This window comes from Phyllostomus discolor, chromosome 4 (genome assembly GCF_004126475.2).
Source record: "Phyllostomus discolor isolate MPI-MPIP mPhyDis1 chromosome 4, mPhyDis1.pri.v3, whole genome shotgun sequence".
Taxonomy (NCBI): Eukaryota; Metazoa; Chordata; class Mammalia; order Chiroptera; family Phyllostomidae; genus Phyllostomus; species Phyllostomus discolor.
In genome coordinates, this window is record NC_040906.2 from 32,047,073 (window position 1) to 32,067,636 (window position 20,564).

Genomic DNA, 20,564 nt, shown 5'->3' on the forward strand with positions numbered 1-20,564 from the left:
TCGTCCCCCCCCCCCCCCCACCTTCCCTTGCTCGTCTCCCCTCCCCCTTTTTCCCCTCCAGCCTGCCTCGCATTGCCCTTCCCTGACTCCTTCTTCCTTTTTCCTCTCCTCGCTCCTCCCCTTTTCCCCAACACCCCGCATCTTAGCCCCACCCGCTTTCCGCTTTTTCCCTCTCAGCTCAGATTTGCAGTCCAGCTGCAATCACCACCTCCGCTCTCCCAGGGAGAGGCAAGGCGGAAGGCGCAGCGGGCTGGCTGCGCGCAGGCGCACTGTGCTGCGGGAGCGCCAACGAGCTGAGCTTCGGCGCAAGCGCGCGCTGCCCCGGCTCTGCTCCGGCTCGGCCCCGGCGCGGGCAGCCCGGAGCCCTCGGCTGGCTCAGTTAGTGCTTGGGGTCTCGCGGCGGCGGCGGCGGCGGCGGCGGCACGATGTTTCTTCACTCTGTCAACTTCTGCAACCTGGCGTTTTATGCCTTCATGATCTTCATGGCCACCCTCGGGCTGTGGGACGTCTTTTTCGGCTTCGAGGAGAACAAGTGCAGTATGAGCTACATGTTTGAGTACCCGGAGTATCAGGTGAGGTTCCACCCTCTCACCTGGGCGCTCCGAAATTCAGGCCCTTCCTACTTGGACCTTCTGTGGGTTTCCTCTGACTTGGTTTCCCGCGCCTCTCAGACCTCTTTATCCCAACCTCGTTTCTGTGTCTTTCCGCCCTGGAAGATTGCAGGACCCCATTATTCCCCTCACCTGCTCTTTGTGTCCTTTCTTGACCGTGGGGTGTTTCTTAGGTGCTTTCCTGAGCATCCTTCTGTCCCCACTCGCACTTGTTCCCCTGCCCCTCTGCCAGATTCCAAATGTTATTCACAGGCTTTTCAGACTGGTCGCGCCCAACCCCCTTTATCCCCAGAAACGCAGTCTCTGCCCTTCTCCCTAAATCCAAACCCCGTCTTCTCCGCATTCCTACCTTAACAGGTGCCCCTGGATCCTCCTTTGCTTCCCACGCATCTAAATTCCCCTCTCGCCCAGTGATGTACATGTCAGTCCTTGCTTTTCTAGAAAGGGACCGAGCTTCAACAGAGTGTATTGTTGGCTAGGTAGTTTCCAGGGCTGCCTTAGAGACTCCAAGGTTTTACTTCTGTGTGAAGGGCTAACCCGATGAGTAATTAAATGGAAAACTATTGAGGTTCCCTCCTGTAAAGATTTTGCGGAGTCTCCTGTTTTGTAGGACCTTTCACAGGTCCTTGCGTGTGCCAGCACTCCTGTGTGTGTGCATGTCGCCTCTTACCAACTGCGTTCAAAATCTATTTTATGGGGTTAGTTTTATTTTTCTCTCTAAATGTGCCGTTTAAGAGAGACCCAGCTCTTCTCACTCCCTCCGCCCCCACCTCTTACGTTTCATTTTGAACATTTTCAATCACAATTGTTTCATCAGTTCAGCATAAAAGAACCTAGAATTTCATTCATAACCAGCTGTAAAAAGAGGTGGTGACACATCACACAACTGTCTGAAGATATTTCTCCCGAATGGTTTTTTTATTTCTAAGCGTATCTCTTAATTACAAAATACATATTATAATAGCCTCCTGCCATAAGATGTATATGCACTATATACATATACATATAATACATATGTATTATACGTACATATACATCTATGTATAATACCTAGTGATAAAATGTATTTGTAGTATACTTTTAAAACCATAGCAGATTTTTTCTTTAAGATGAAGGATGCCGATCGTGATTGTTTCTGGGTACAGGTCATTATGGAGGAGCATGTTTGATTATGCCGCTATTTAGATATCAAAACTACTTAAGGTTTAAATTGCTAATGAGCTTCCTTTCCCATGGGCAAAATTCTAGTTTAGATTTTATTTGTTTTGAAATTCTTACCTTCTTTTTGCATCAATACTTATAAGGGGTTTGAAGCATTTGATACCAAATCCTGTAGAAGGAGAAGATTTTAATGTTACTATTGTCTCTTACTTTCTAAGCAAATATGCTGGTTTATTTTTATCAGACTCTATGTATAGTTAAATATTGGGGCTTCTAGTTTAGATTTCATAAAGCTGAAATAAAGCCCTTATAATCAATCACCTATGATTTTTATATGATTTAATAATTAGGAAACTCCAAATGGATTGAAGTCACTTTAGTTTTGTACTGCATTGAAAGAGTTTGGTTAAAATACAATTATTTTGTAACAGTGTACTAATTCTCATTTATTTTTAGATTCCCCACAATTACTGAAGCTATTTTAATATTTGCAGTGGTAGAAATTGCTCAGTGTTGGGAACAAAGCATACGGACCTCCCAGATGCATTTTGTGCCTCAGAAAATTGACTAGAAAGACACTGAAAATTAGTTGTAGCTACTGCAAAAGAGCCATTTGGCTTTTTTCCTGTTGTTGCCTGTATTTACTTATTTTTATTCAAATCACCCTTTTGAGGTTTTACACTCTTAATAATTTGTTAGTACAATAATAATTACAGTGGCAGGAGTTTTTGATCCATGTTTTTTGGTAGATTTTTATGATGCAAAAAGCTGTGTTAATTCACTACACTATTTATGTTTGCCCTTTTATTGTACACACTAGGCTGTGTTATTTTACAAATAAGTTAAAACCAACCTATAGAAATGAGTCATTTGGAATGTAGTGAGATTTATGGATAGCTGAGGTCATTCTGTTAAGAACCAGTGGTTTTTAATAAATAAAATGTTTGAAACTTATTTTATCTTGCTTCCTTTTAGTTATATCTTATAATAACCTCTCTAATTGTTCACAGATTGTTATTTATTAGATGGATATCCTAATTGTTGGGTTTTCTTCTCTTTTAGAGGAAATGAGCAATATATGAAACATACTCAATTTTATTTTCCATATGAAAAATAAAAGGTGGGATAGGAATTTGAAACTCTTGGTAAAAGATGAAGTTTTGAATTTAAAACTGTTCGATTACCTCTATTCATTCTCTACCTTTGGTTTTCCTAGATTTGCTTATTGAGAGTTAACTGAATATCTCACCAACCTAACCAGGCAAAATACACATTAGCCTTTAAAGTTTCTCACCTTATGACAGCAAGGTAGAGCTTTCATATGGTAGCAAACAGTTTTGGGCAAATCATAGAACTGGAGAAGTAACATCTGTGTTGTTTTCTCCATTAGAGTAATTTATTTGCCTGTCTTCAGATATGTGATCCAACAGTTGCTCTTTGAAAGAAAAGGTATTGGAAAATACGAATCACATATATTGTTATTAAGTCTGTTATTTAGCAAATCATTTATTGAGTGATTATATGTCCAGTATATTCTAGTAACTGATTATGAGTGAGAGAATTTCAGATGAATTAGATCTTGTGCCTTTATGTCTTTATAATGGGAGAAAATGAGAATGTAATGGATAGTTAAAATGTGCTGAATGTTATAGCTTCACTATAAGAGTGTGTACAAGGCCCTTCGCAGAAGACAGCATTTAGGTTTGTCTTGGTAGTCAAAGGCCATAGAAAAGAAGTAGTGAATTGAGCCATGGAGCGCAGATACCATAGTTCATAAAGTGCAAAAACAAAAAAATTACAGGAATGAAGACTCATATTTGTGAATGAAGAAGGTACCAGGATACATTGCATAAGCAGTATGTATAGTATGTAACCATTTATGTGAAAGGGAGAAAATAACCTATTAACATGTTTTCTTATATGTGCACGTGTAAAATATTTCTTCAAGTACAAACTGCTGGCATTAGTTGCCTTCTGGGTAGGAAACTGGATGGCCAAAAGATCACAGGTGTGACAGAGCCTATTGAGCGTATATCCTATTGAATCTTGAATTTTGAAACATATTAAAAATAAAGTTTAAAACCTGGCATGTGTAAGTTATAAGAAAGTAGGAAGAATAATTAGGGCCAGGTTTTAAAGGACCCCTCTCTCAGCCTTTCTCATCTCTATGTGCAGTGAAGAAAGACATAGGTATATGTTTTAACAAGGTATTTCTGGACAGCAGTAGAGACTGTTCATTGTAGCAGGGAGATTATGACATGGAGAGACACACTAGTTGTCCCTAGGTCTTTTTATCAAGCTGGAGTTCTCCAGAGTGTTCTTAAGTGTGGGGTGGACAAAGGGCTGAGAGCTAGCTCTTTATAAGAGCTTAAAAGCTGCATTCATTTTAATCAGAATCTTTTTGTTTTTCTTTTTTGGTTGTAATTGCATTTTTAAATCATAATTAAAAGAGATATATCATAAAATAAAGACGTTAGTTTCTTAATCAGTGTTTTTCTAGTACTTGGGAATTTGTTAGAATGTTTGTCTTTGGAAAAGGATCTAGGTTAGAGATGAGAAGAACCTGTATGAAGGCAGAGTCCAGAGAGGAGGGGACAGCAGGGGGCATGATGTGTGGAGATAAGATTTAAGTGTTAAGGTAGTTGATCTTAATTAGACGTTTTTCTTGGGGGTAGGGCTGCTCATTTAATTTTATATATATATATATATATATATATATATATATATCTGTTTATATCCGTATATATATATATATATATATATATATATCTGTGTGTGTGTGTATGTATATATATCCGTTTAAAATATATTGGATTCCTGTTGCTATGTGGGGTTTGTTTTTTGTTTTTTTTTTTCCCAAATCTATTGACCCTCTTCTGTTTTCAATCAGCACCCTTTTTGTGTGCCTGTACCTTTTCTGTCCTCCATCTGGTCAGTACCCTTCCTGTTTCTTGCTGCCACTCACTCCTGGTGTTGACTCTGCCTGGAAATGCAGTTTTGTTAATTTGCCTACAGCTCTCACTTTTTTTTTTAATTCCACCTCCTTTTTTATCTCTACTTTTTGCTCCTCCATATTATATGCATCCATATTTTTAACAGTGTACACTGTCTCACTACAAAATTTCTTTCATAATAGTATATTATGAAATATATCAAATCTATTCTTTTGCTTATTTTTCTGTCTCCAGAGAATTAAATATTTCTTTTTTTGAATATTTATAGTTTCTTGTTTTTCTAAGTTAATTTTCAACTAGTTCAAAACTTGGTTTAGCTACTAACCTAAAAAGAATAATGATTTGATATGCCTATACTACTATTCTATCAAATGGTTTACTAAATTGGGAGGAGTTCTCTCACTTTTTTTTAAAGATTTTATTTATTTATTTTTACTGAGGGAAGGGAGGGAGAAAGAGAGAGAGAGAGAAACATCAATGTGCAGTTGCTGGGGGCCGTGGCCTGCAACCCAGGTATGTGGCCTTACTGGGAATCGAACCTGCGACACTTTGGTTTGCAGCCTGCGCTCAATCCACTGAGCTATGCCAGCCAGGGCTGTCTCATGTTTTATTTTTGTTTAATTTGTACCTAAAGAAACAAAATATTGTGTCATTTTCATTTTTGATTATATACAGTGCATAATCAATATTGGGACTAATTTAAGGCGCATGTGCGTATATAATACAAATAGTGGGGTTTGTACTTCTCTATTTTGAGTACTTGAGGAGATAAAAAGTTGCTAATATCTGACACATTAAGTTCACACTCTAAAGGTGTTTCCATGATGTTATTAGCATGGGTTGTTCATGGTAATATCCTTAAAGGAATGTTCAGGAATGTGCATGAGTAATCAGAATTCTGATTTTTTACAGCAGTGAGGTTTTTCAGTAGTCATTACCATTTACAGTTTAAAAGTGCATTCAGTAGTTGAAATTTTTATTAAGCATATGTGTAGCACTGCTAGATCACTAAACCTATTGATGTCACTTAAAATCTACTGTTCAAAGTAACTAGTTTCATTTTTAATGGTTTCTTTCATTGAAAAAGGAGCAGCAGAAGAGTTTATACTTACTATTGCTTTTATGGATGCCTACCTTTCGGGGATGGCATTAAGACCTAGTTTGTATTTTGTTGGAAAAAATTTATCTGAATTACTGGCTTATTTGGTACACAATAATATGAATTGCAGAGCAGTTTAAGGCTTGCTGACAACCATGCAGCTGGTTCATAAAAACTGAAACAGATGCTAATTCACTGGAATGTTTATGGTGAGAAGACTGTATGCATCGTGACCAAGACTTGGCTATAAGTTTCAGATTAATTTGTTAAGCACCTTGTAGGTCAAAGGCATATTAAGTTGAGAGGTCAGAAAGCTGCATTATAAAACAAACTTGCTTTCTGTTGAATGATGTAACCACTGGAATATGTAGTTGGGCCTGAGTAAAAGGAAAGACATTACAAACCAGTTTAAAATAGCAAAAAAGAATTGATTTAATAATGGAAAGCTTTTCATTTCTAAGTATAATTGATACTGATACTAAATTAAATGTAGTTTAATCGTACTGACAGGTAACTTGCTGACATCTGTCAGTGTTTTTCTGTTGTCAGTGGCTATTTTGAGTAATTTATATTTATTAGAATTCCATGTAGTACCATTTTATGCTTTCACAAAGACCACATGGTTCAAAACTCGTGTAATTTAAGACTGATTCTCCATATGAATAAAGTAAAAGTAGAACTTGTTTTGTGCACTAAGGGCAGTTTTATTATCAGTAATATTTTTATATTGTACTATTTGTATAATTCAGAATTGGGTATGGTGTGGCTGAATTGTATTAAAGTAACACTGCATTTTTAATTTTATTTATTTTGCTGTAGAAAATAGAACTTCCAAAGAAACTGACAAAACGCTATCCTGCATATGAATTGTATCTTTATGGAGAAGGATCCTATGCTGAAGAACACAAACTTCTCCCTTTAACGGGTATTCCAGTTCTCTTTCTTCCTGGTAATGCTGGAAGTTATAAGCAAGGTAAGTCTCAGAAGTAAGTTTTGAAAGCTATGAAATGCAGTTGAAGAATTTAACAGATACACACTGCTTGTTAAGTACTGTGCTAGGCATACTGGAAACATAAATGTATGACGTTTTGCCTAGAAAAATACATGTGAGAAGTACATGGAAAAGAATATTGGAGATCACTTTGTAAAAAGTAAGAAGGAGAAAAAGAAAATGGAGTGGGGTGGGATAAATAGATGATACAGGGATTCAGGAATCATCAGAAGAAAGAGGCTTCTATTGGAAATCGAGGTTGCAGAGCACAGAACCCGAAGTATTGATTAGAGAAGTGCATCAGTGGTTTTCGGTCTGCTGAACCAGAGAAGAGACTGCTCTCTTTCTTTTGAAGCTATTTTAGTTAGAGGGATCTAGACTTGCAGTCAAAATGGCAGAGTAAATGCTGTGCTTGCCTCTTCCCATGACCACATCAAAATTACAACTAAATTATAGAACAACACCCTTGAGAACCAACTAGCTGAACAGAACTCCTATAACTAAGGACATAAAGAAGAAGCCCTATTGGGACTGGTAGGAGGGATGGAGATTTGAAATAGACTGGTCGTACACCCATGTGTGGCAGTTAAGAATTAAGAGGAATATCTCAGCTGCAGAAGTTCACACTGAGGAACAAGGCGTCCCAGCCCCACTGCCGGCTCCCCAGCCCGGGGCACCAGTGCCATAAAGAGGAGTCCCAACAACAGTGGGCTGTGAAAATCAGCAGTGGACTCAGTTCAGGTGAGATAGAAGGTTGTTGTAGGCTCAGACATTCTCTTAAAAGTGCCTGAGCACAAATTCTTTTGCCCTCAAACACTTGCCCTAAGCTCCACAGAAGGAACAGAAGCTCAAAAAGCACCAAAAACACCTGGAAAGGAACTGAATTGTCTGGTTTCAGGGCAAGGGATGGAGCAGCACCTCTCTCCTAGACTCAAGGCAGGGGGATTTAAGGGAGGCACCATTGTTCCTTAGTTGAGCTCTCCATGCACCCAGCCTGCCAGCACTAAGTTGGAGTCTCTATCAACCTGGCTAACAATGCTCCCTGGACATTCTCTGAAATCCCACCTCACCCAATTCACTTGCCCAGACCAACCCTCTCTCAGAGGCTAATCTTCACAAGCAGATGGCCTGGGCCTGCACTGCAGACTTTCCTAAAATCCCAAAGGTCCACAAACCCCATATAACCAGCAGCTGGCTGTAGCATGCCCTGTACCTATCACTAAGTAGTCCCAGGCATTTGCACTAGTGGCAGCTGTGCTTGGTTCACAGCATAACCCCTCTCTGGCACCTTCAAGCTTAGCACAGGCAGCTACCAACCTCAGATTACTTTGTAGCTCCTACCAGGTGGTCCTGGTCCAGGCATAAGCAGCAGTGGACCTGAGCTGACCTCAGCTGACTGAGGCCACTGGAATCCCTTTCCAGAGGCCTCAGAACCAACACACTTGGTAGATGGCTTCAGACTACACCAAAGCACCACCCAATTAGCTCCACAAAGGATACACCTAAAGTGTAGACTTGACAGGCAACTGATTCCCACTAAAGTGAGCCCTCAAACAACAACTTCCTGCTGTAGTCATGGCCAGTCTTCAAAGCTGTTCAGCCAGAGGGTCAATCCTACACTCAGACATGATACCAGCAGTCACGGTCAACTACAACAGGAAGGCACACACAACTCACACAAGGGACACCCCTGGAGCACCTCGCTCAGGTGAATAGGGAAACAGTGCCACAGGGCCCCACAGGACACCTACTCTATAATATATAAGGCCACTCTGCCAAAACTGGGAGATGTAGCAGAGCTACTGAGAAACAAACATGGGAGGCAGACAAAGTGAGGAAATAAAGAAATATGTCCCTTATGAAAGAACAGGACAAAACTGCAGGAAAAGAACTAAACAATATGGAGGCAAGGAATTTACCAGATGTAGAGTTGAAAACACTGGTTATAAGAATGCTCAAGGAACTTAGTGAGGACCTCAACAGCATTAAAGAGATCCAGTCAGAAACAAAGATTATACTAATTGAAATAAAGAACAATCTACGGGAAAACAACAGAAGAGTGGATGGAGCCGAGAATCAAATCAATGATTTGGAACATAAGGAAGTAAAACCAACCAATCAGAACAAGAGGAAAACAGAACCCAAAAATGCAAAGTTATTGTAAGCAGCATCTGTGACAACTTCAAGAGGTCCAACATTCACATCATAGGGGCGCCAGCAGGAGAAGCAAAAGAGAAAGAAATTGGAAATCTATTTGAAAAAATAATAAAAGAAAACTTCCCTAATTTGGTGAAGGAAGTAGACATGCAAATCCAGGAAGCACAGAGAATCCCAAACAAGATGGACACAAAGAGGCCCATTCTAAGATGTATCCTAATTAAAATACCAAAGATTAAAGATAAAGAGAGATCTTAAAAGCAAGAGAAAAGCAGATAATTACCTACAAAGAGTTCCCATTAGAGTGTCATCCGATTTCTCAAAAGAAACTTTGCAGGCCAGAAGGGACTGGCAAGTATTCAAAATGATGAAGAGCAAGAACCTACAACCTAGATTACTCTGTCCAGCAAAGCTATCATTTAGAATGGAAGGGCAGATAAAGTGCTTCCCAGAAAGGTAAAGCTAAAGGAGTAGGTCATCACCAAGCTCTTATATGAAATGTTAAAGGGACTTATCTAAGAAAAAGAAGGAGATCAAAATTATGAACATTAAAATGGCAATAAATTCACAACTTAAACAACTGAATCTAAAAAACAAACTAAGCAAACAAGTAGAACAGTGGCAGAGACTTCGTTGGGTTTTTTAAAAAATTTTATTTGTTTATTTTTAGAGAGAGGGGCCTGGAGTGGGAAAGAGAGGGAGAGAAATATCAGAGTGTAGTTGCCTCTTGCATGCCCCTCACTGGGGACCCAGCCTGCATGTGCCCTGACAAGGAATCGAACCAGTAACCCTTTGGTTCACAGGCCAGCACTCAACCCACTGAGCCACACCAGCCAGGGCAAGGCAGGGACTTCTTAAGAAAAAAATTAAAAATAAAAATAAGAAAATATCACAATGAAAAAATTCACATTGAACATACAATTTTAAAAAGGTGAACACATAATTAAAGCAGTGGGTTGGCCAACACCACAACTAGTACAGAGGTTGAAAGGAAGGGAAAGCTGGGAAGACACGTGTAATTACAACAGTAAATTAAGGGAGAATCACAAACACATGTACGAAAGTAAAAAATAATGAAAAAAACATAAACATGGAGGGGGTGTGTAAAAATGGGAGTAATTTTAGAATGTGTAGGAACCTAAGCAACCATTAACTTGAAATAGACTGTTATAAACATAGCTTAGTATATGTGAACCCCATGAGAACCACAAACCAAAAATCTTTAAGAGATACACAAGAAATAAAGAAAAGGCATCCAAACACAAAGTTATAAAAAGTCATCAACATACAAAAGAAGAGAGTAAGAGAGTAAGAAAGGAACAGAGAACTACAAAAACAATTAGAAAACAATAAAATGGCAATAACTGCATACTTATTAATAATTATTTTAAATGTAAATAGATTGAATGCTCCAACCAAAAGATGAATGGATAGAAGCTGTGGTACATAGGTAAAATGAGGTATTACTCGACCATAAAACAGAATGAAGCCTTTCTTACTATTTACAGCAACATGGATGGACCTAGACAGTATGGTGCTAAATGAAGTAAGTCAGGCAGAGAAAGGCAAATACTATATGATTGCACTCATATGTGGAATCTGAAAAATAAAATAGGCCCTGTCCAGGTAGCTCAGTTGGCTAGAGCATTGCCCTGATATGCCAGGGTTGCATGTTCAATCACCAGTCAGGGCACATATAAGAAGGAACCATTGAATGCCTAAATAAAGTGGAACAACAAATCAACGTTTCTTTCTTTCACCCTCTCAAAATCAATCAATAGAAATTTAAAAAAACAAATAAAACAGAAATAAACTCATAGATACGGAGAACAAACTGATGTTTGCCTGATGGAAGGGGGTTGGGAGCTGTGAAAAACCTGAAGAGATTAAGAAGTACAAATTGGCACTTACAAAATAGTCACAGAGATATGAAATATAATTTAGGGAATATTGTCAATACTATTGTAATAACTATGTATGATGTCCAGGTTACTAGACTTAGTTGGGTAACTACTTTTTAAGTTCTGTAAGCTTAACCACTATATTGTACCTCTGAAACTAATATATTGAATGTCAAAAGAAAACAAGTTAGATGTGGAAATACTGAGGGGAACATAGGAAGGTAAGAGTGGGGAGTTATATGCACACATTCCAAATTGACTGTTGGCTTGGAGATACAGCAGTTATTTCTGGCATTATAGTTAAGTAATCTGGGAGTAATTTCAGCTAATCTGCTTGTCTGGTTATTAATGAGAACAGGATTATTTCAACATAGTATAATTGCTTACATGTTTATTTACCTAGCTTATATTTATGGGGCACCTACCATGAGCTAGGCAGTATTCTAGGTATTAAGGATCCAAAACAGACCAAGCCAGATAAGTTCTTTTCCTTGATCAAACATACATTCTTGTTGGGAAGGTAGACATCAAACATGTATGTCAGTAATGTTAAAAGTTTGAATGAAAAATAAACCATAGTAAGGACTAGAGAATAAACTGGTTCAGGCAGGGAAAGCCACTATGAGGCAATGACATTTGAGCAGAGCCTTGAAAGTAGCAAGGGACTGAGGTATGTGACTATTTGGGGAAAGACCCTGAGACAAGAACAGTCTTGATATAGACCCTGAGACTAGAGAAAGTGAAAAAAAAAAAGATGACAGTGGAAAAGTAACCACAGACAATAAATATTTAAGCTGTGGAAAAGACTTTGAATTTTGATCTGTGTGATGGGAAACTTGTAGGGTTTTGGGTAAGAAATTATATAATCTGATTTTTTGGTCAATCATTGCATTTGAAATATAACACATACAGAGAAATGCACAGAATATAGATCCTCAGTTAAAAAATAATGTAAAGTGAATACTAACGGAAACAAGAACCAAGTTAAAATTGCCCCTTCCTGATTAAACTCCTTGCCTCTTTCTAGATGTGTTCACAATCCTAATTTTAAGGTAATAATTTCCTTGACTTTTTAAATAGTTTTAGCATCTAAATATATACTCTAATATAAGCTATTTGTTTGGGGCTATTTTTAAACTTTGTGTATAAATATCACTCAGTATGTTTTCTTTTGTGTCTAGCTTCTTGTACTCAAAATTGTTTTTAAAATCTGTCCAGTTGTCAAACAAACTGTGATCCATTTATTTTCCTCACACTGCACTATTTTGTTGTATGGCTATACCACAGTTTATTCTGTGTTTGGACATTTGTGGTGTTGGCAATTATAAATAATGAACATCCTTCTTATCTTAAAGCACATAAGCCTATGTTTCTGGAGGAGGTAAACCATAGGAACACAATTCTGTGTCAGTCTATGTGTTTTCTTTTATTTGTACTGGTTGTGCTAACTTATACTCACAGAAGAGTACATTATACCTCCCTTTGGCCCACATCCTTGACAACATTGGAATTGTCAGATTTTAAAATTTGAACCATTCTAGTATGTGTGATTTATTTTTTTAAAGATAATCACTCTGGCTTTGCTGTGCAGAGAATATGCTGTAAAGGAGCAAGAGAGGAAGTAGGAAAAATACTAAATATCACTAATCATCAGGGAAATGCAAGTCAAAACCACAGTGAGATATGATCTTATACCCACTGAGGTAACTAATCTAAAAGGTAGATTATAACGAGTATTGTTGAGGGTGTGAAGAAGTTGAAACCCTCCTACATTGGTGGTTGGGATGTAAAATGGTTGTCCACTTTGAAAAACAGTTCCTCAGAATATTAAATATAGAGTTACAAGACCTAGCAATTCCATTACTAGATACCTACCCAAGACAAATGAAAACCTACATCTGTGCCAAAACTTGCATACAGATGTTCATAGCAATGCTGTTCATAATAGCTAAAGGGTGGAAACAACCCAAATGTCCATCAACTAATGAATGTATGAATAAAGTATGATATATCCATATGATGGAATATTACTTAGCAATAAAAAGGAATTAATGACTGATACAGAAATTACATAGTACAATGTGGATGAATCTTGAAAACATTATGAGGAATGAAAGAACCCAGTCTTGAATGACCATATATTAAATGATCCCATTTATAGGAATGTCCAGAATAGGCAAATGCATAGGGACAGAAAGTAGATTAGTGCTTTCCTAGAATGAGGAGAAGAGGAATGAGGAGTGACTGTTCGTGAGTGCAGGCTTTCTTTTCGGGGTGATTTTTAAAATGTCTAGAGTTAGATTGCAGAAATAATTGTGTAACTCTTTGAATACATGAATTCTACACTTTACATGATGAGTTGTGTAGTACGTGAACTATGCAAGTTAAGAAAATGGAATGGCAAACAATGGTGTTTTGATTGCTGAACTAAACATGGCTACTTCTAAAGCCAATCAATGTTCAATTAATAAATTCTGTGAAATGGTTACAAAGTTAAATCTAAGATAGTGAAAACAGGGAGACCAGTTAAGAAACTATTGGACTTTCCAGTAAGAGATAACGGTGCTTGGATTAGGAAGGTAGTGGTGGAAATTGTGAGAAGTCTCAGTTGGGGGTGTATTTAAAAGATGAAGCATAACAGGATTTTCACATGGATTGGATGTCATGTGTAAGAAAGACAAATCAAGCATATGTACCTAAATACTCTCTCTCTCTTTTTTTGGGGGGGGGGGGTAGGAATTTCCACATTCTTAAAACACTCAAGTGTGACAAAATCCCTATTTCTTATACTTCAAAGAATCCTTTCCCTTCCTTTTATTTATTGTCACCACTACTAAAGGGAAAGTATATAGAGAATGAATGACCTGTTCACTCTTTATTTAATTAAAAAAAATATTTAGGGAACAAGGCATATACCTTCTAGGTTGGTTTGTTCTTCTAAATTGATACTATTAAAGGATATCCTGAAAGAGGTTTTTATATTCAGGGTATGGGATAAAGTTATTAAAAGACAACAGTGGATGAAACTTTTAAAAATGTTGTTTAATGCGCACTTTACCATTTTCCTTTGTAGTTCGTTCTATTGGCTCTATTGCACTAAGAAAAGCAGAGGACATTGACTTCAGGTACCACTTTGACTTCTTCAGTGTGAATTTCAATGAAGAACTGGTGGCACTGTATGGTGGAAGTCTGCAGAAGCAGACCAAGTTTGTACATGAGTGTATTAAAGCAATTCTCAAACTCTATAAGGTAAGAGATAAGCTTGCAAATCAGTAGTGATTAACCTCCTAGCATCTTTGGAACTCAGCATATTTTAAATCTTTTGTTTATATGGAAGTTGAAGGAAAGATGGCTCAAAGGTGTGGGTTTTTTTGTGTTTTTTTTTGTGTGTGTGGGAGTCTGTTTTGAACTTGGTGGTGGTGTTTGAAGCATAATTGAATTATAAGAAACCTTTCTTGCAGTGAATTCTGAGGCAAAAATTCTTCTAACTATTATAAATTAGGAATACAGTGTATTTCCTAAAAACCATTAGTATGAATTTCTGTTTCTAGTTATAGCTGTGTAACTGGTACTGTTAGAATAGAACACTTCCTTATGTAAATAACTATGAAACTAGTCAAGATATCTGAAGTGCATGTGTTTAACTATTAGGTAACCAAGCGGCAAAGGACTGTTTTCTGAAAGAAAGATAACGTGTGAAATGAGCTCCATAATTGCTCTGGCTTTCTGCCTGGAAGCATTTTCTAGGCCATGGGTCAAGTAAGTGGAAATGAAGCAGAGCACATGGATACCACTGAGCCAAAGAAGGCATAAAATAGAATTTGGGGCTCCTGGAATTGGCTAGATTTCTGATCAGGGTGTGCGAAAGAAGAAACCTAGGCAGAGCTAGGAGCTCTAGAAATCTGCATTTTTCAGCCTTTGAATGCTATGCTGTATGTGCACAGGTCAAGGAGTACAAGGCAAGGGTGTACCAAGGAGGAAGTGATGGGGTGTGTCTACCTGGGTACAACTTTAAAAGAGCAGTAAAACAGACTAAAAATCATTCTTTGCCAGCAGTTCTAAACAGTGTCAGAGATAAAATATTACTACATATTTGGGTGAGCCACTTCCTCCCCTGGTACACCACAATGCAGGCTGGCAGAAGACAGTTGCTAGGGAATTATGAGCTGAATGGAGATTTCAGAGGCCACACCGTGCTGGGAAATAGGAGGTCTGACCAGCTGAAGTGGAAAGATGTATTTGAACACATTGGGCATTCAAGCGAAACCCCAGAAAAGACATGATTTAGGACTACTCCAGTCCTATAGTAACAGCTACTCCAGCATCTATCTTAGCAATGCTTAAATACAAGTCTCAAAAAATATCAAAGTTAAAGATTTAAAGTAAACAATACACATAATAAGGGAAGAGATGGGGAATCTCAGCAGAGATATAGTAACTTTTTAAAAAGAGCAAAAAGGAAAATCTAGGACTAAGGCAAGATAAGGTGGGGCAAAAGAAGGCTTACAGTTGTTTGTATGGAAAATAATATGATAATTAATAATACAAGAATAAACTGTTTTATGTACTCACAATTATAAACCTACTTTTACCCCACCCTGTACATATCAGAAATGAAAAGTTCAGGAGATAGGCTTTAAGCAGATTGAACATTACAAAAAAGAGATCATTGAATTTAAAGAAAGGATAATAAAAACTAGACAAAATGAACTAAAGGAAAAAATTAGGTAAATCCTCAGAGTTATAGATTTTGACAATCCTCTCAATAATTGACAAAATAAAAAGTCAGAAAGTCAGTAAAGCATGGACGATGAGAACAGTATTTACCAGCTTACCCTATTGACATTTATACAACACTGCATCTAAAAAGTGGAAGAACTGTGTTCTCTCTAAATGCACATGGAACTAAAATATGCCATATACTAGGCCATACAACAAGTCTCAATAAATTTCAAAGGATTGAAATTTTACAGGGTGTATTTTCTGATCATACTAGGATTCAATTAGAAACCAATAATAACAACAAAAATATCTGGAAAATCCTCAAATATTTGGAAATTACTTCTAGATTACCCAGAGGTCAAAAAAGAAGATTACAGTTGAAAATTGAAAGTGTTTTGAATGGAATTAAAATGAAAATACCACACTAAAATTTGTAAGATTAAAATAGTGGTTAGAAAAAATAAATAGTCTTTTTTTTTTTTAATATATTTTACTGATTATGCTATTACAGTTGTCCCATTTCCCCCTTCACTCCCCTCCCCCCTGTGCCCCCTCTCCCACCCCCCTTCCCCCTCTTTAGTCCATGTCCATATGTAATACTTATAAGTTCTTTAGCTTCTACATTTCCCGTACTATTCTTGCCCTCCCCCGATCTATTTTCAACCTACATTCTATGCTACTTATTCTCTATACCTTTTCCCCCTCTCTCCTCCTCCCACCCCTACTGCTAGCCCCCCCTTGTGCCCTCTATTTCTGTGGTTCTGTTCCTATTCTAGTTGTTTACTTAGTTTCTTTTGGTTTTGCTTTAGGTGTGGTTGTTAATAATTGTGAGTTTGCTGTCCCTTTACTATACATGTCTTTTCTTTATCTTCTTTTCTTAGATAAGTCCCTTTAGCATTTCATACAGTAAGGGCTTGGTGATGATGAACTCCTTTAATTTGACCTTATCTGAAAAGCACTTTATCTTCTCTTCCATTCTAAATGAGAGCTTTGCTGGATAGAGCAATCTGGGATGTAGGTCCTTGTCTTTCATGACTTGGAATATTTCTTTCCAGCCCCTTCTTGCCTGTAAGGTCTCTTTTGAGAAATCAGCTGACAGTCTGATGGGAACTCCTTTGTAGGTTACTGTCCCCTTATCTCTTGCTGCTTCTAGGATTCTCTCCTTCGTTTTTACCTTGGCTAATGTAATTATGATGTGCCTTGGTGTGTTTCTTCTTGGGTCCAACTTCTTTGGGGCTCTCTGCGCTCCTTGGATTTCTTGGAAGACTGTTCCCTTTGCCAGTTTGGGGAAGTTCTCCTTTATTATTTGTTCAAATAACTTTTCCACTTGCTGGTCTTCCCCTTCTGGTACCCCTATAATTCGGATGTTGGAACGTTTAAAGGTGTCCTCGATGGTCTTAAGCTTTTCTTCGATTTTTTGAATTCTTATTTCATCATGCTCTCCTGCTTGGTTGATTCTATCTTCCTTCTGGTCCACTGTGTTGTTTTGAGATTCAGATTCCTTCCTTTCACAATTGGCTCTTCTCCGTGTGTCTTCCTGCATCCCTTTTATGGTAATCTGCATTTTTTCATGTAATTTGGATCCAAAATCCACCAGTTCCGTGAGCTTCCTGATCACCAGTGTTTTGAACTGTGCATCTGATAGATTGGCTATTTCTTGGTCACTCAAAAGGATGAGTCCTGGGGGTCTGATCTGTTCTGCTGGACACATCTTACGTCTTTCCCCGTCTCTCCTATTATTTTACTTATTTATTTATTTTTTCTCCGGTCTGGTTGCTCTTGTTACGGTGGGGGGCGGAGCCTTAGGTGTTCACCGGTGCTGGGCGCCCCAGTCGCTAGTTTGTGACGTTATATGTGGGGGCAGGGGCGGGAGCGGGGACAGGAGGGATCAATGGCGACCCTTCCGTTCTCCTGGAGTCAGACACTTCCCTGGGCTTCTGGGCTGTGAGCTCTGCCCTGATCCCCAGTCGCTGCCCCACTGATTCCCCCAGCCGCCGCTTGCGTACTCAGGGATCACCGCTACACCGCTGCGCTCGCTCCTGCGTCCCGGATTGCTGTCGCGCCGATTCTGCGCCAAATTTCCCCCGACCTCCGCGCGCCTGCGACCCGCGCCAGCCCCGCGCCTGCTCGCTCGGCTCGTAGTCCCCTACCAGTCTGGATGTGCGGGTCTACTTCAACTTCTAGGCTGTCCGTCTTCCTTTTAGATAAATCCTCTGACAGTTCTGATATTATGACTGCAAATCATTGTTGTAAATTGTTGCTCTGTTCTTGGTTGTGCGAGGTACGGTGCGCCCACCTATTCCTCCATCTTGCCGGCAATACCAGAAAAAATAAATAGTCTTAAGTGTTTATTTTAGATAGGAACAAGGTTTAAAAGCAATGATCTAACCTTCCAACTTCGGAAGCTAGAGAAAGAAAAATAAAGTACACTCTAAGTACTTTATTCTTACATTAAGATGTAAGGAAACAATACAGATGAGACTGGGAATCAACGAAAGAGAAAACAGACAAACCAAAGAAAAAAATAGATAACAATGGCTGGGTTTTTATTTTTTTAAAGATCTATAAAGTTGGTAAACTAATAGCTAGACTAATTAAAAAGAAGAGGAACACAAATTGATACCAGGCATGAAATAGGGAATATCACTAGAGAGCTTACAGATAGTAAGAAGATATTAAAGGAATGTTATAAACAACTTTATACCAATAAATCTGACAACTCAGATTAACGCACAAACCTCTTGAAACAAATTACAAAAGAGACACAAGAGGAAACACAATCTGACCAGCCCTATATCTGTTAAATTTTTGAATTTGTAATTAAAAATTTTACTGCCAAGAAAAATCTAGGGCCAGATGACTACAGTGCTAAATTTTATCAAACATTTAAGAAAGATGTAATATCCACCTTACACAAACTCTTTTAGAAAATTGAGGAAGAGATAACACTTAGCAGTTTATATTAAGAAATCAGTCTGGCCAAGAAGGAGGCGTAGATAGAAACCCTTTGCTCCCTTGCACAATCAAAAGGATGAAAACAATCAATCTAAAATCAATAAGCAACCAGAAGTGCCAGAAAACGAAACTTCATGGAACTTCAACAACCAAGGAATTAAAGAAACAGTCAGCCAGACCAGCCAGACCGGTAAGACAGGCAGATGGAGAGAATCCGTGGCAAGGCTGCAGACTGTGCAGGTGAGGCTAGCTGTGGCGAGGCAGCAGACTTTGCAGGCCGGACTGACTGAATGGGAAACTGAGACTCAGAGCTGGCTGTGGCCTATGGCAGGGGGTTGCCCCAGTGGGAGAAACTCCCAGTCTCACACTAGATTGTTGGAAAGTGGGGCTATAACAGCAGGCAAGCTGCATTGTTCCCTCTCTGGCCCCTCCCCGCACCTACCACAGTGCAGCAAGGAGAGTTGTCCTGCCCCAGTGAATACCTAAGGGCCCACCCCCTTGCAACTTAACAGGTGAACTGAGACAAAGAAATATGGCCTGAATGAAAGAACAGAGCAAAACTCCAGAGAGAGAGAGCTAAGCGATGAGGAGATAGCCAACCTATCTGATGGAGAGTTTAAAGCCCCAGTAATCAAAATGCTCATAGAACTGATTGAGCTTGGTCAAAAAATGAAGGAACAAATGAAAGATAACCAAAGTGAAATAAAGCAAAATATTCAGGGAACCAACAGTGATGGGAAGGAAACCAGGACTCAAATCAATGATTTGGAACAAAAGGAAGAAATAAAACATCCAACCAGAACAGAATGAAGAAACAAGAATTCAAAAAAATGAAGAGAGGTTTAGGAACCTCTGGGACAACTTTAAATATTCCAATATCTGAATTATAGGGGTGCCAGAAGGAGAAGAACAACAGCAAGAAATTGAAAACTTACTTGAAGAAATAATGAAGGAAAACTCCCCCAATCTGGCAAAGGAAATAGACTTCCAAGAAGTCCAGGAAGCCCAGAGAGTCCCAAAGAAGTTGAACCCAAAGAGGAACACACCAAGGCACATCAGAATTAAGTTACCCAAGATTAAAGACAAAGAGAGAATCCTAAGAGCAGCAAGAGAAAAGGAGAAAGTTACCTACAAAGGAGTGTGTCCATAAGGCTATCAGCTGATTTCTCAAAAGAAACCTTACAGGCCAGAGGGGTTGGAAAGAAGTATTCCAAGTCATGAAAGACAAGGACCTACATCCAAGATGACTCTATCCAGCAAAGCTTTAATTTATAATGGAAGGTCAGATAAAGTGCTTCTCAGATAAGATCAAGTTAAAGGAGTTCAACAACACCAAGGCATCATTATATGAAATGTTAAAGGGACTTAAATAAGAAAAAAAAATAAAAAACTATGAACACTAAAATGACAACAAACTCACAACTATCGAGAAATGAACCTTAAAAAAAGAAAAACAATGAAAACAAAAATTAAGCAAGCAACTAGAACAGGAACAGAATCAGAGAAATGGACATCACATGGAGAGTTTTCAGTGGGGAGGGGTAAGGTACAGTGAAGGAGAAGCATAATTGGTAGGCATAAAATAGATGAGAGGTCAAAAATGGTATAGGAAACAGAGAAGTCAAAGAACTTATATGTACAGCCCATGGACATGAACTAAGGGGGGTGCTAGAGGATTGGGGTTGCGGGGCGGAGGGGGGATAGAGGGGAAAAAGTTGGGAAAACTGTAATAGTGTAATCAATAAAATATACTGAAAAAAATAAAATGAAATGTTCTTACTTTCCCACTCCCAAATCCTGTCCATTCAACAAGATTCATCTGTCTGTCTCCAACCCCTATTACACTTACTTGTAATAGAAATCTTACTTTCTAAAAGCCTCAATTAAAAAAAATTATTAGTTCTATTATAAATTTAATATGTAGTCAGAGAAAAAATGAAAACAGAAAACAGAGAAGGAAAAGTGCCTAATATATAAGATTAAACACACGATTATTTATTGCAAATTACATTT

General features: G+C 38.4%; 1 protein-coding gene across 2 annotated transcripts in view; it reads left to right on the top strand.

The window, feature by feature from the left end:
- The first annotated feature begins 310 nt into the window (after positions 1 to 310).
- PGAP1 (post-GPI attachment to proteins inositol deacylase 1) overlaps positions 311 to 20,564 on the top strand; it is a 79,707-nt gene continuing 59,453 nt past the window's right edge. Inside the window, exons 1-3 of one of the 2 annotated variants that reach the window (XM_036023147.1) lie at positions 311 to 572; positions 6,645 to 6,798; positions 13,948 to 14,123. In XM_036023147.1, the coding sequence (XP_035879040.1) occupies positions 426 to 572; positions 6,645 to 6,798; positions 13,948 to 14,123 (477 nt within the window). In that variant the 5' untranslated portion in view covers positions 311 to 425. The remainder of the gene's footprint in view (positions 573 to 6,644; positions 6,799 to 13,947; positions 14,124 to 20,564) is intronic. The other variant, XM_028509377.2, reaches the window with a different exon arrangement.